Source organism: Rhea pennata, chromosome 1 (genome assembly GCF_028389875.1).
Source record: "Rhea pennata isolate bPtePen1 chromosome 1, bPtePen1.pri, whole genome shotgun sequence".
Classification (NCBI taxonomy): Eukaryota; Metazoa; Chordata; class Aves; order Rheiformes; family Rheidae; genus Rhea; species Rhea pennata.
In genome coordinates this window covers 13,615,167-13,627,898 of record NC_084663.1, presented here as the reverse complement: position 1 = coordinate 13,627,898, position 12,732 = coordinate 13,615,167, and the positions used below count along the sequence as shown (strand labels likewise).

At 42.2% G+C, this 12,732-nt stretch overlaps 1 protein-coding gene across 1 annotated transcript in view; it reads right to left on the bottom strand.

Moving 5' to 3' along the window:
- Positions 1–11,210, bottom strand: part of FAM185A (family with sequence similarity 185 member A) — a 41,743-nt gene extending 30,533 nt beyond the window's left edge. The window contains exons 1-2 of the mRNA XM_062580637.1: positions 10,820–11,210; positions 2,786–2,895 (exon numbers count right to left, since the gene is read on the bottom strand). Of these exons, the coding sequence (XP_062436621.1) occupies positions 2,786–2,895; positions 10,820–11,210 (501 nt within the window). The remainder of the gene's footprint in view (positions 1–2,785; positions 2,896–10,819) is intronic.
- Positions 11,211–12,732: the final 1,522 nt, after the last annotated feature.

Here is a 12,732-nt window from a genome sequence, read left to right as displayed (position 1 = left end):
ATATGACAGGACAAACTCTGAATCAATGTTGCCTGATCTTTGCATACCAAGCTTTGCTGCTGCTTCTTCACATAAGAAGTTTCTCCAGAATAAAATCAAATGCTCCAAACTTGAGACTACTATAGTGTTACAATCTTTTTTTAAAGGTTGTAAATCACTTGGCCGTTCAAGTAAGCTTCTGTCTACATATAAATATACAGTAAATAGGGTAACGCCTAAGTCTTTTTGATGGTAGAGTGAAATTCGATGCTTCAGCTAGACATACACGGCTCCTTTCAGACAGTTGCACGTTAGACACAGACTCACAGTTAAACTGCAAATCCCTAAAGCACATAATTCAAAGAAAATATGGAAACTCATGTTATGACATCAAAAGAATCAATATAACAATGGCTTAAACAATTTGGCCTTCAACAGTTAATTAGAAATAAAACCACTGATTATATACTGTTTTCATTTTCTCAGACTCCTCTTGATCTTAACCTTCTTTCCTCAGACTCCTCTTGATCTTACCTTATCATATTTAGCATAGAAAAATCTCTGTGAGAACATACAGGTCCCTCAACTTTTTCCCTGGAATTCTTACTACAACACTCCCATCCTCTCAAGGACAGGATTTCAGAGGTAGATATCAAGACAGATTTTCTGAAGCAAGCTGTAATGGTTAAGTAGATTTCTCAACAAGAATATTCCACTAGCTCAAAGAAAAATACACTGATTTGTCATAGGGCACTCTCCTAGCAAGTGAAAGTGAGGTTTGAGTGATGAAGAGTCTATGAAGTCTGTGATAGATATTAAGAGAAAGATTGAAAAATTATTTCAGTTCAAAAGAGTGAACTGCACTCAAAAGGGTAAAGTGCACCACTGGCTGCGCTGCAGATCTTTGATAAATAAGATTCAGATGTGGCCTGTGGTGAGGAAATGTGGCAGGTATTCTAACACTTGCGTGCAAGATGCCTGGAAATTCTAGTTACCACTGGCACAAATAGCAGTCAAAAGCAATCATTGGACATAGTGACGAACAAAATTAAAGGGTTTCCTTAGTTCCACTGTCACTGCTAAGCTGATGGATCGCTCCTGCAAACACCCACAGTAACTTTTATTCAAACCATTATCCCAGTACTTCAGAGACAATGAAACCATGAGTAGTTAAAAAAAAAAAAAAAAAAGCTATTTTGGTTTAAAAAGTCAAAAGCCTTATAGTCTACTCAAGCTTCATTTTAAATAACTGTTTCAATTCAAATTCACACCTCTTGATTCTTTACATTTTAAGTGTGTTCTACCCAGTCTTCTGAGACAAGGCTGTTCCTCTCATCCAGTGCTTAAGGGAACAAAAAAAAAAAAATCCTGTGTTACCACTGACACAGCAGACACATTGAAGTACAGGCAAAGGGAAAATATCATTACATCAATTCTTACACCCGCAGTTTTCCCTGACATTTTTTGTGAATTGAGAGAGGTTTGGTTAGTTGAAAAATACAATATCAAGCTTTTCTCAAGGGAAACAGTGCTGTGACCTTTGATGTTTGTTTTATTTTTATTTTATTATTATTACTTTTTTTTTTTTTTTTTTTTTTTTTTTTTTTTTTAAGTTCAACATTTTCAAGTCTCTTAAAATAAGTCTGAGAAATGATTCCCTACAAAACTAATTAGTTGTCTTCCCTCAGGATCCTTTTTCCATGAAATCATGAAAAATTCTTGATAATTGTTACGGCACACTGTGGTTAATGTCAATGATGCTGGCCAGCACCTTCCCCCCCACACCCTATATTATGAAGTTTGTGTTTGCTATTATTATGACTACATCTTACGTAACAGAGTTCTCATCTTTAACTAAAGCTTTAAAACAGCAGTAACACATATAGTGCTGCTGTTATCTTTTTGTTGGATGTTAACTAGCTTTAAGATTAATATGGTCAATTACAGAGAATCTGGAATATACAGGTGGCCTCTGGTTCATTCTACCATTATCAAATATGGAGTAGAACTAACGCCACTGTTTATTAAATTTCCCCTTAAATTCAATTTCACACATGTGAGCTATGAAATCATCTCTCCTTTACTGTTGTAAAGGAAAAATGCTGAAAGATTTTCAAGAATACTTAAACATAGCAATTGCTCTATCTGAAAAAAATACCTTTCCTTTAAATTTATAGTAATTGGTGGTGAATTCACTCAATTCAAGTGAAATTGATTCCAATCAGCATCTAAGTTGGATATATTTTGATTATTTCTACAAAAGCCTATGTTAGGAAACCTGAAATCTTAAGACTGAAGAAACAAGATCTTGACCATGTTCTGTATAATATTTATCAGAAATGTTTTAGACAAGTATTTAAGACACGTAATACGTAACTTGATTGCAAACTAAAGCAAAGAGTTTGTCAGTATTACTGAAATCAGATTAAGAAAGGAATATCAAAAAAAAAGAAAGAAAGAAAGAAAGATGTGTTCCGCACAGTCTTGACTGAGTGGGTCTAATCTCATTGAGCATTTGAATAAGCCGAATGTAACGTTCCTTAAAGTCAACCGGCATCCTGCCACTACTCCTAATTTCTGCTGACTTGTTTCAGCTATCATCAATGGTTCCTGGACTTCTGATCCCAAGCTATTTATGATTACTGACTTGTATCATAATTGTACAAAATAAATAAAGATGAAGTACTGAACCCACAGGAACACTTCAAACTACTAGAATATTTCTCATCTCCAGCAATCTTTTCCTTATACTGTATCGCATCATACAATTACTTTTAAAACAGGGTTAGAATGGGGTTGTTTGTACCTTTATTGACTGTACGACACTAGTCCCCTTCTCAGTTTCAATTTTGCAGTTATCGCATTCTATTTTCTGAACCTTCACGCAGCCAGTCCCTGATGTTTTGATATCCAAATCTAGAATTAGAAGAGTTTTATTAGCAACAGAAGGATAAAGTCAACATTTCTATTGAATGTAGCACACAATTACAACGTATAGCAACTGTATGGGGCAGGGGGAGAAGCAGCTTCACTGTTTCGCAATACTCTTCTTCCAAAATTTGGCCACGTGCTTTCAACTGCATGACTACTTACTATCAACAACTGATGGGGAAAACTATGTCAGCCTGTATACAACCATCCAGCTTTAACAGAGAATATCTGAAGTGGCAGCAGAGTGTAACCTCTAACAAGGATTTGGCAGGGTGTGGTCTGTCAGTTAGGCTGTATTTATTTACTTTAAACCTGTTGAGTACACTCCCTGAATTCTAGACTGTTTCCTCTTCTACCCTACATAGAATCCAACGACTCCCAAACTTTTCCTCCATCTCACAGCTACCCTGGTCACCAGTTCTACTAGCAATTCACCTGGCTATGCTGAAGTGCTTTTTTCTTTGGGGGGGCAGGAGTGCATGGAGCAGAGTGGGGTGGCAGTTGTTTGGGAACACATACAGAGTAAGAGGGTTTAATAGCACAAACACAACTTCTGCAAAGTTAGAATTTGTCATGCTTAGATCTATGCTGCTTCAATCAGCAAGCACTATAACAAAAAATGAGTACAGAAAAGTTTGCATGTATCACTTCTCCAGCCTTTGGGAAAATCTGACTTACCCTCCTGGCATGAAGGAGCATGAATTACTGTTTTCTTGTCTGAATCACCTTACCTTATTACTGTTCACAGACTCAGCTAAAAGAATGTCGCTGGGTGTGATAATTTGCTTATCAAGGGAGTAACTTATGGACTCAAAATGCTCTACACAGAGGAGGAGCAAAAGCATTTTTTCTGCCACTTAAACTCTGTGGTGAGATCATGCAACTGGAGAGAAGTTTGAGAATGTGCAGCCTGGGCATTCTGACTGTGATAACAGTCACGTATGTTAGTGACTACAATAAATACTGCCAAAAGGTGTTTACACCAGGCAAAACCGTCATCTGTTCTTTTAGAGAAAGAATTTTAACAGGGGTCAGAAATGTGTGCTGAGAGAAGCTAGTAACTGAAGGGCTAACAGAGACAGCTAGTGAGCCCACTTACACTCTGAAGACCACAGAAGAGGAGAATATCAGGGGCAGGAAGGGGAGGAGGAAGGGAAATCCTTTAAATCAATTGAGCACCTGTCAAAGCACTTCTTTCATTTCCAAAGTCTTCTAAGGTGACCAGCAATATTAGAAGAGTTAGAGAAAAAAACAACCAGAGTGTGAAGCCCAACACTGAAATGCTGCTGCTCAAAATAGGTGCTGGAACCATGCAAGCAGCCTGTAGATCATGAAAAGGAGAGAATCTGAGAACTGCAACTATCAATGAAGGGAAGTTTTGGAGCTAACTGACAAGGCAGGAGAATCCAGTACACCAGCAGACAAAGATAAAACATGTTACATCTTTGCGGTAAGAGCAAAGTAATAAGATTACCTGGTAATCTTATTACCAATTAGCCAAGAGATTAGATTTACTGAAGGGATGCACACAGCATGATGCAAGGTAACACCTCCCTAAGAAAGGAGGCTAGAGGAGGTAGACTGGATAAGCAGGTTTTGCAGAAAACCTTTTTACTTGCAGACATTATTTTCCTCAGCTCCTTTGCAGAACAGCTAGATATACTAATTCCCAAGAAAGAGATACTGTGAACAAGAGTTCCCCAAATTGCCCTTTTCCTAAATTTTAACAAACCCCTAGAAAAGGCTTTGAGGCATGTAAGAGAGCACAAAACCTGACAAACTGGATGAATGACAAGCATCACAAACAAGGGCTTGAGGTCCTACACAATAATGTTCATATTGGTGAAGCCTAGACAGTTTCACCAAATTAAAAATATCCATCAGTGATATCTGAACTAATTCAATTTGATCACTGGTTTACAGGTTCTGAAGCCATCTTGGAGATGAATGGACAAAACATTTTCATAACATTTTACTTCTTGGGGAGTTGTTTAAATGTAGTCCCCAGAGAGGCATGCATAGAGACACTTCCCAAACACCTAAGTTTGAAATGATGCACCCTTGCACAGCGCAAATCTGGGGAGTTCACAAAGAAAACAAGATTATTTTTGTAATACAAACTGTCTTCCTTAAAACTGTTCAATTAGCTCACTGGGAAACTGCATGGTTCTTGGGACGACCTGTCTGATCCTCTTGAAATTTTGCTTTCAGAGAAGAGAGGTCACACTGCAAGTTTCCTTGTGCAAATGTTCAAATTAAATCAGCACAACAGCGTCTGGCCCTTATCACTTCCATGGAAAGGGATGAAAAAGCTGAAGAGTGGTGGGTTTAGCCAAAGTCACTCTGACACCAACTTAAAACTTCAATAAGGTTAATAAAAATATCTGAACCTGAAAGGAGTATTAGGCCCATCATTTGAAAAGCAGAAAGAAGTGTACTACAGGCATAATGACAATCGGTGCTGAAAGAAGACACTGAAGTCTAGGGATTCACAAATACACTGTTAAAAACAAAAGGGATTTTTAGCCTAGAAACACTTTGTGCCTTGCAGGGCCACACTGCTTTGCTAGCCTTGATATAGGCAACACTAGTGGACAAAGAATAGAGTCCCACTATCTCATGAAGAGGCTTCCTAAAGCAGGATAAATGACCCACAAAAAGGCCATGTAAGAGTTGGATAACATTGTTAAAGAAACTTCACTGAGCAAGAAGAAACAGAATATATTCCATTTCAGTGCCAAATCTCCAAAAAAAATAGCTAGCTTGATTTCTCTTTAGAAAAGCTGAGGGCTGCAGCCAACTCCAGCCGCACAAACCGCAAAGAATGCATAGAGATCTCTGGAGCACAGAAGACTCTTACAGAAAAGACACGTGTACAGGGAAAAAGAGACTTGTGGTATCAGAATGCAGGGGGAGGTGCCTCAGAAATACCACCCTGAGCTACACAGTATTTGAAACACACTAGTGAAACACTTATTTTAAAATGACTTAACAGCCTTGGACCACTGAAAGTTACTTCATGACAATCCATTTCTCTGGCCACACAGGAAGCTTACCAGTAAGTGAGCACTGATGTTAAGATAATTCAGTCCAAGAAAAATTTTTTATTGAAGGCAGCAGATTACAGTGTTTGCTACTCTGAGGCTGCAGGTCTGCCACGGTTAGCAGCAGACATTGATGATCTTGTTTCCAATGCATTAATGTTAAGACTTCAGAAAAGTACACTGTTGAAAACCTTCGAATCTGCTTTCTTTTAACACGTTAAAAAAAATAGCAGGAACAAGCAGTCCAAGGAGCTCAGTTTCTCCTCTCAAATCAGCAGAGGGAATGAATGGCTTAAATGGTACCATAAAATGATGAAATTGTGAATCACTAACATCAAAACCCATACATTCACTCCTTTTGTCTAGTTACATCCATAGCAATCTACAGTAGTTTGCCAAGAATGACCCCAAAGGCTTAAATAAGACTGAAGTGGGAGAGTTAAGTTCTCCTAAAGAGAACAGATAATAGAAGACATCCTGGCTTATAAGTAGGCCTAGACTAGGACCTGTATAGTGTTTGATACTACTGAAGATGGGACAGTTTTAGTACTTCTCAGTGAAGCCTGGAAACTACTTCAAAACTTATGGTTCCATTACATGACCTTGACACAGAAGCCTCGATTCTCTTCACCATGATGTTATGGAAAATTAGGCTTGCTGGCCTCCATAACAGGGTCCAACTCTAGGTTCCCACTGAGACATAAATTCAAACCAAAATTAGACTGAAATAAGTTTTAATGGCACATGTACAGAAATTACAGCTCAAGCTGGGTGCCTCCAAAGAGGGACCCCAAACAAAGAAATTCCTGGGCAATTATACCCTTACAATCTAAATTTCCCTGCCCCTCACGCCATGGTTCGGACCAATTGTAAAATTTAGCTCTGGGATCTTCTCATGTTTCATTGGGTCCCTTCATTGCCTGTAGGCAGGTCATAAAGAAATTCCTCTCTTATCTCTGCAGCTTCCCTTGTTGGACAGTTAGGCTTCCTTATCTTTCCAGCTTGAACCAGATTTGGAGCCTTCTTTTATTTTACTAGGTGGAAAGTTCATAGCTTGGGGCCTAGGGCTTCAGCAAACTTAGCTACTAATGCTAAGCCAGTTATGATAAGTGACTAACTCTAGGCAGCCTCCACTCTTTAATGATGGTACAATACGGAAAAGCATTGCGACAGGCTACTGCCCAAAGGAGTTGTGCAGTCTACATCCTTGGAGATTTTCAAAGCCAGACTGGATAAAGCCCTGAACAGCCTGGTCTGATGTTGGAGCTGGCTCTGCTTTGACCACAAAGTTGAACTAAAAACCTCCAGCAGTCCCTTTCAACCTGAATTACCCCATGATTCTAATATCATAAGAACTAAATGTGAGATGAGGACAGAATATTATCAGATTCTGGTTAAGCCAGACAGCTGGGTTTTCCTCTCAGTACTCAATCAATACATAGTAACCAGAAACCAAACAGCTGGATTCAGGTTTAGTCAGCACATGCTGTTCCATAAACCAAAACATGGGGTTCCTGTTGTGCTGAACAGGTAGCCATAGGCTTACGCTGGCCCTGAAATAAATAGCTAACACACACAGTTGCACATCCACAGAAAACAAACAACACCCAAAAGTGCACTCCCAGAAGCAAGTTAAACAGTGATTCATTGACATCTATGATCTATGAATGTTGTGTTAACAAGAACTATCAGACCGTACAAGATACTGAAAGACAAGCCAAGACTATACAAAGAAAGAGAGACTCCTATAGGACTCCCTGCAGAGGTAGCAGCAGTTGTCTTTAGTTTCAGATGACTGTTTAAGCTTGTCATCTATCATCTTCTGCACATGCTCTTCAGATTCTAGGGAGTTTCAGCTAACTCAGAGCTTCCTGGATAAGCTCCAACATAAAAATGCAAAAGCTATTAAGAAATATCCAAAACCAAGAAACAAGCTAGGATTGTAAAAACATGCACATCAATTTCTCAACTTCTTACAGCTAAGTGACAGAAGAAGTAGTCAGATAAAAATGATCTAAACAGAATAGTGTTATAAATACATACACACTTCACCTCGTGCATTCAGGGAAGGTCTACAGAATGCTGAAATGCTTGCAAAGTAGTCTATGATGCTTTCTTTCTAGACTGAAATTTGTTACACAAGCAATAAGATACTGTGCTTATGATAACACTGATGTTTAATCGATACTTCTTTCCTATACAAAAGAAATAATCCAAAAAAAACCTAGTAATATATAAAAAAAAAAAAAAGGAAAGAAGATCTCCCCAAAAAACAGAATTAAAGAAACACTTAAAAGCAGAACTTCACTGACAAGCAACAAACCTACCTCATTGAGTCTTCACCATAACACCAACAATAAGGTGGTTTTCCAATTACATCCTTAGATACAACTCTGGATAACTGCCTGAACAACATCAATATCACAGGGATTCTGTGATAGCCAGCTAGTAATAAGCTAGTAATAAAGAGGGAATGTAATACACTCACTGAGCAAGATTCTTCAATTTTATGATCTCATCACAAAACTAAACAGAACGACTTGCTTAAAAAACTAATGAAATCTATTTCAAGAACATCAGAAGCAAGACACCTGCCAGTATGCAGAGCCAGATGATGTTAAAAGTATAACAGGAATCTTGAAGATAAGACCACAATTGAAAGGCTAAATGAATTCCATGCTTCAGGGTTATATATTATAGAAGCCTTTTGGAAGCTTCCCAACACTGAAAATGTGTTTAAGTTTCTGAAGGTGGAGATTCTCTGGATCTTAATGCAATGACAACTTCCCCTCCCACTCTCCACCAAAAAACAAACCAAAAAAAAAGTCTAGAGTCGCACACAATAGTCACTCAAATGTCATAGGGAAACTCAAATATGAGACTGCTGCCTACCATCTATAGTAACCAAATATGCTTGGTACCAAAGAAATGAACAGTAATAAAAGGGATGTTTGGTTTTTTTTTTTTTTTTTTGATCATCTGTAATCCTGAAACATACTCCATTAATAAACTACAGACAAGTAAATGTAGTCTTTGTACTTGCCAAGCAGGAAAAAGTTTATATTATAGGGACAATTTATAAAAAAGAGTCAATTCTACAAGAATCTCTTTGAGAAGTCCCATCTTATAGAACAACTACTCATTGACTCTTTTGGTGAACTGTATGTAGATAAGAGCTGATATATTTACAAACAATAAACTTGGATTTTCAGAAGTCTTTGACAAAGTCGTTTGTTCATGTTTTAACTAATAAATCTGTTATCTTTAACATTTCATGAATTTGGAAAACAGTGCAAATAGCAAGGTTGCAAAGTTTCATCAGAAGCACTGAATTATTCAGAGTAGTTAAACTAAAAACAAACTCAAACTGCAGAAAAATCTTGGAATACTGCACACCTGAATGATGAAATAAAAGATGACATTCAATGGACAAAATACCTGTGCCAGTACGTATAACTGCATACAGTTTGCCAATAAGTTTACATATGTAAACAGTTTCATAACGAGAATAGACAACCACTTGCAAGACAGATTCCCTGAGGATCTGAGCTACATCAGGCTTAGAAGAGTCCCCTGAGCTGAAAATTACTGATGTATTTAAGAACACTCAGATGAAATATAATCTCTGTTTGCTCTGTTCTTACTCTTCTTGAGCGTGTTTATAGTTGCTGCTGTAGACAAGACAGTGGGGTACTTGGACTCATAGTATAAATCAGTATGGCTATTCTTATAAAAAGCAAAGCACATTAGGGGCTGGGCAGGGGGAAGCCCTTGACTTTATTTACAGAATGCATATCTCTGGATTAGGTGTTAGGACATAAGAGATACTGAGTTTTGGTGAACAGCTCTATGAGAAATGCCAATTCTCAACAGTGTTCAGAAGAAGAAATGGATATGAAAGGGGTGGTTAAGAAAAGAACAGATAACAAAATACTGGCACTAAGTCCACTGCACTTCTGCATTTTTAGAGATGATAAACAGTTGGGTCCTTCTAACCTCAAAAGGGAAAACACTGAGGAAGTTGAGAAGATACAGATGAAAGTAATGAGAATAAAAGGTACAGAACGTCTTTGCTGTTGGAAGACCTTGGAATATACACAGATGACATATACGAGAGATAAACAGGATGGGATTAGTCACCATTTCTCAGGGCACAGTTACAACAGAGTACCAAATGAAATAAAACAGCAGTCTCAAACAGCCACCTGAAACAAATACAAGCGTTTTTCTTTGTACGCTGACAAATATTTTCAGCATGGTGGAAAAGTACCTGCACTGCATAGTTGGATGCTACTATATGTTAGAAAAAAATATATATTCATCAAAGACCGAAAAATAGAAATTCAAGTCTGACCTGCAACTCCCTAAAGCTCAGCTCACCAAGGGGAATTAACCTGGCAAGCTCACCCCGTTCCTTCCCCAAATTTATTTCCACTTTCAGTTCAATCCAGCAGATTTCAGCTACTACAGCTGCTCTTAGGAGTAGTTTGTGGATTCTGCACCAGAAGCCCCATGCAGATTTTAGCCTTCTGCTCAAATGGCTCATCTAAGACTTGCCATGGGAAATGGAGCTCTGCCTGGCTTTCCACCTGTGTGGTGACCTTCCAGACCCTTCTGGCCCCTTGTGGCTTAGCCACTCCGAATAAGGCCCGCTAGCGGGGCAAACCCTCCTGGGGAGGGGCCTGCAAGGGCAGGTGTGCACAGCACACAGCGAGCGCTGCTCTCTCCCACCTGAGCTGCACTCCATTCCGCCCCCCCCCCCAAGAAAAAAAACATGTATCAGCTGTCAGAGCATAAACACAACAAAAGCGCGTATCTGAACAAGTTTTAACTATCGGGGCCGCAGGTCAACGGGCGCCACCCACCGAACTGGAGGGGCGTGCGGACGTCCACGGCCGCCTGGCTGTCCACGCCGTCGGAGACGATGGCCGCCTGCCTCCGGGCCTCGTCGTACCTCACGCGGACCAGCTCCAGGTCGCGGCCGCGCTCGACGCCGCTGACGGTGACGAGCACGCGGTCGGCGGCGGGGCAGCGCTGCGGGTCCAGCGGGCGCACGCTCACCTGGCAGGGCAGCCGCACCGCCAGCCGCCCCCGCGGGCTCACCACCAGCGCCCACTCCTTCAGCGGCTTCCCGCCGCCGGCCTCCGCCGAGCTCTCGCGGCAAGGCCCGGCCGCCGCCACCGGCAGGGCCCCTCGCCGCCCCCTGACCGCCACCCGCGCCGCCAGCGCCGCCCAGCGCGGGCGCAGCGCCCTCATGGCGTCCGCCCCCTCCCGCCGGCGCGGCCGAGACCCCCGAGGCTACGCGGGGCGCGCAGCCATTCCCCCGCCCCACACGCGCCGGGCCACGTGACGCGGCGGCAGCGCGCGGCGGGCACCAGGGCGGCCGGTAAACAGCCGTTGGCGCGTGGCGCGCGGCCCGGAGCCAGCCAGCCCCCGCCCGCCGAGGGGTCCTCTGGGAACTGTAGTTCCTCACTCCGCGGAAGTGCACTACAAGCCGCCTAAGCATTGGCCTATGAGCGCAGGGGGAGGCGGAGCTTTTCCGTGCTCTGCTCCTATTGGGCAGCGGGAGGGATCCTAGAGCCAATGAGAAGCGAGCGCGAGAGACGAGGGCGGTTGAAGCAGGAGCGAAGGCGCGGAGGCGGCGTTGCCATAGGAACGCGGGACGCCGCTCGGCGCAGGCGGGCCGGGCTCGCGGCCGCGCAGGTAGGAGCCGCGCGGGGCCCCGGCGCCCCGCAACGTCCCGCGGCGCCCCGCGGCCTGGAGGGACAGCGGCAGCCTGGGGCCGTGCGTGGCGGCGAGGGTCGGCCTGCGACTCGGGGCCACCTCAGCCCTGCTCGAGGCGACTGCGGGGAGAGGCCGGGGCGGCCCTGGGTGCTGGCGGCCTTCCCCGTCGTGGGCCGCCTTCCCCGTCGTGGGCCGCCTTCCCCGTCGTGGGCCGCCTGCGGGGCCCTCTCCCGCGCGAGGGAACGACTGCAGCGCTCTCGAGGCGACGGCGCGGGGCTGGGAAGGAGGGGAGGCAAGGCCCCCGGGTGGCGGCCTGCTCTTGGCTATGCTGTAGCCCGTGGCGAGGCTTCGCCGGATGAAACGTCCTTGGTCAGAGGATAAAGAAGCGGTTTGCTAGATATGCTGGAAAAAACATTTTTTCCCAAACGGTATTGTGGAGCTCAAAAATTACGCGCTCTCAAGATAGCTTGGTTAACACGTTGTTTATTGAGACTGCTTCTCAGACTCTGCGTTAATGTACAGTTTAGCCATGCTAAAGGCAGCCAAATAAATATTTTCCTTAATTCTGTCCAAATGTTTCAGGAAACAACAGTCCTTGCAGGGTTTACGAATGAGTGTGGAGCTACAGACTTCAGTTTATCAGACCTCTTGGTCTACATGAGTTTTACACAATAATTTTAAAAAGGGGTGTGGTTGGGCACAGATCGTGTGCAGTTGGGATTAAATTCCTGTTGTAGGCTTCCTAACAGTAGTTTACTGCCAGTAATGAAACAGGCACAGAAAAGTGCATTGTCGTAGCTACATTGCAACTCAAGAAATAATGAAATCTAATTAATGAAATTTAAATAATGAAATTTATTGATTTTCTCATGCTTTTATGTTCTATGGGGCAGTGGTTTTTTTTCTTTCCAAAAATAACTATTGAAGCCGTGCAATATTATATTTGGTTGGAAGCTCTTTTCATCTTCATTTTTGTTATTATCAGTGTGTCTGGGGGTGATTATTTATGAGTCCAAAATGATATCTAAATCTGTAATAGGAAAAAAGCTGGTCC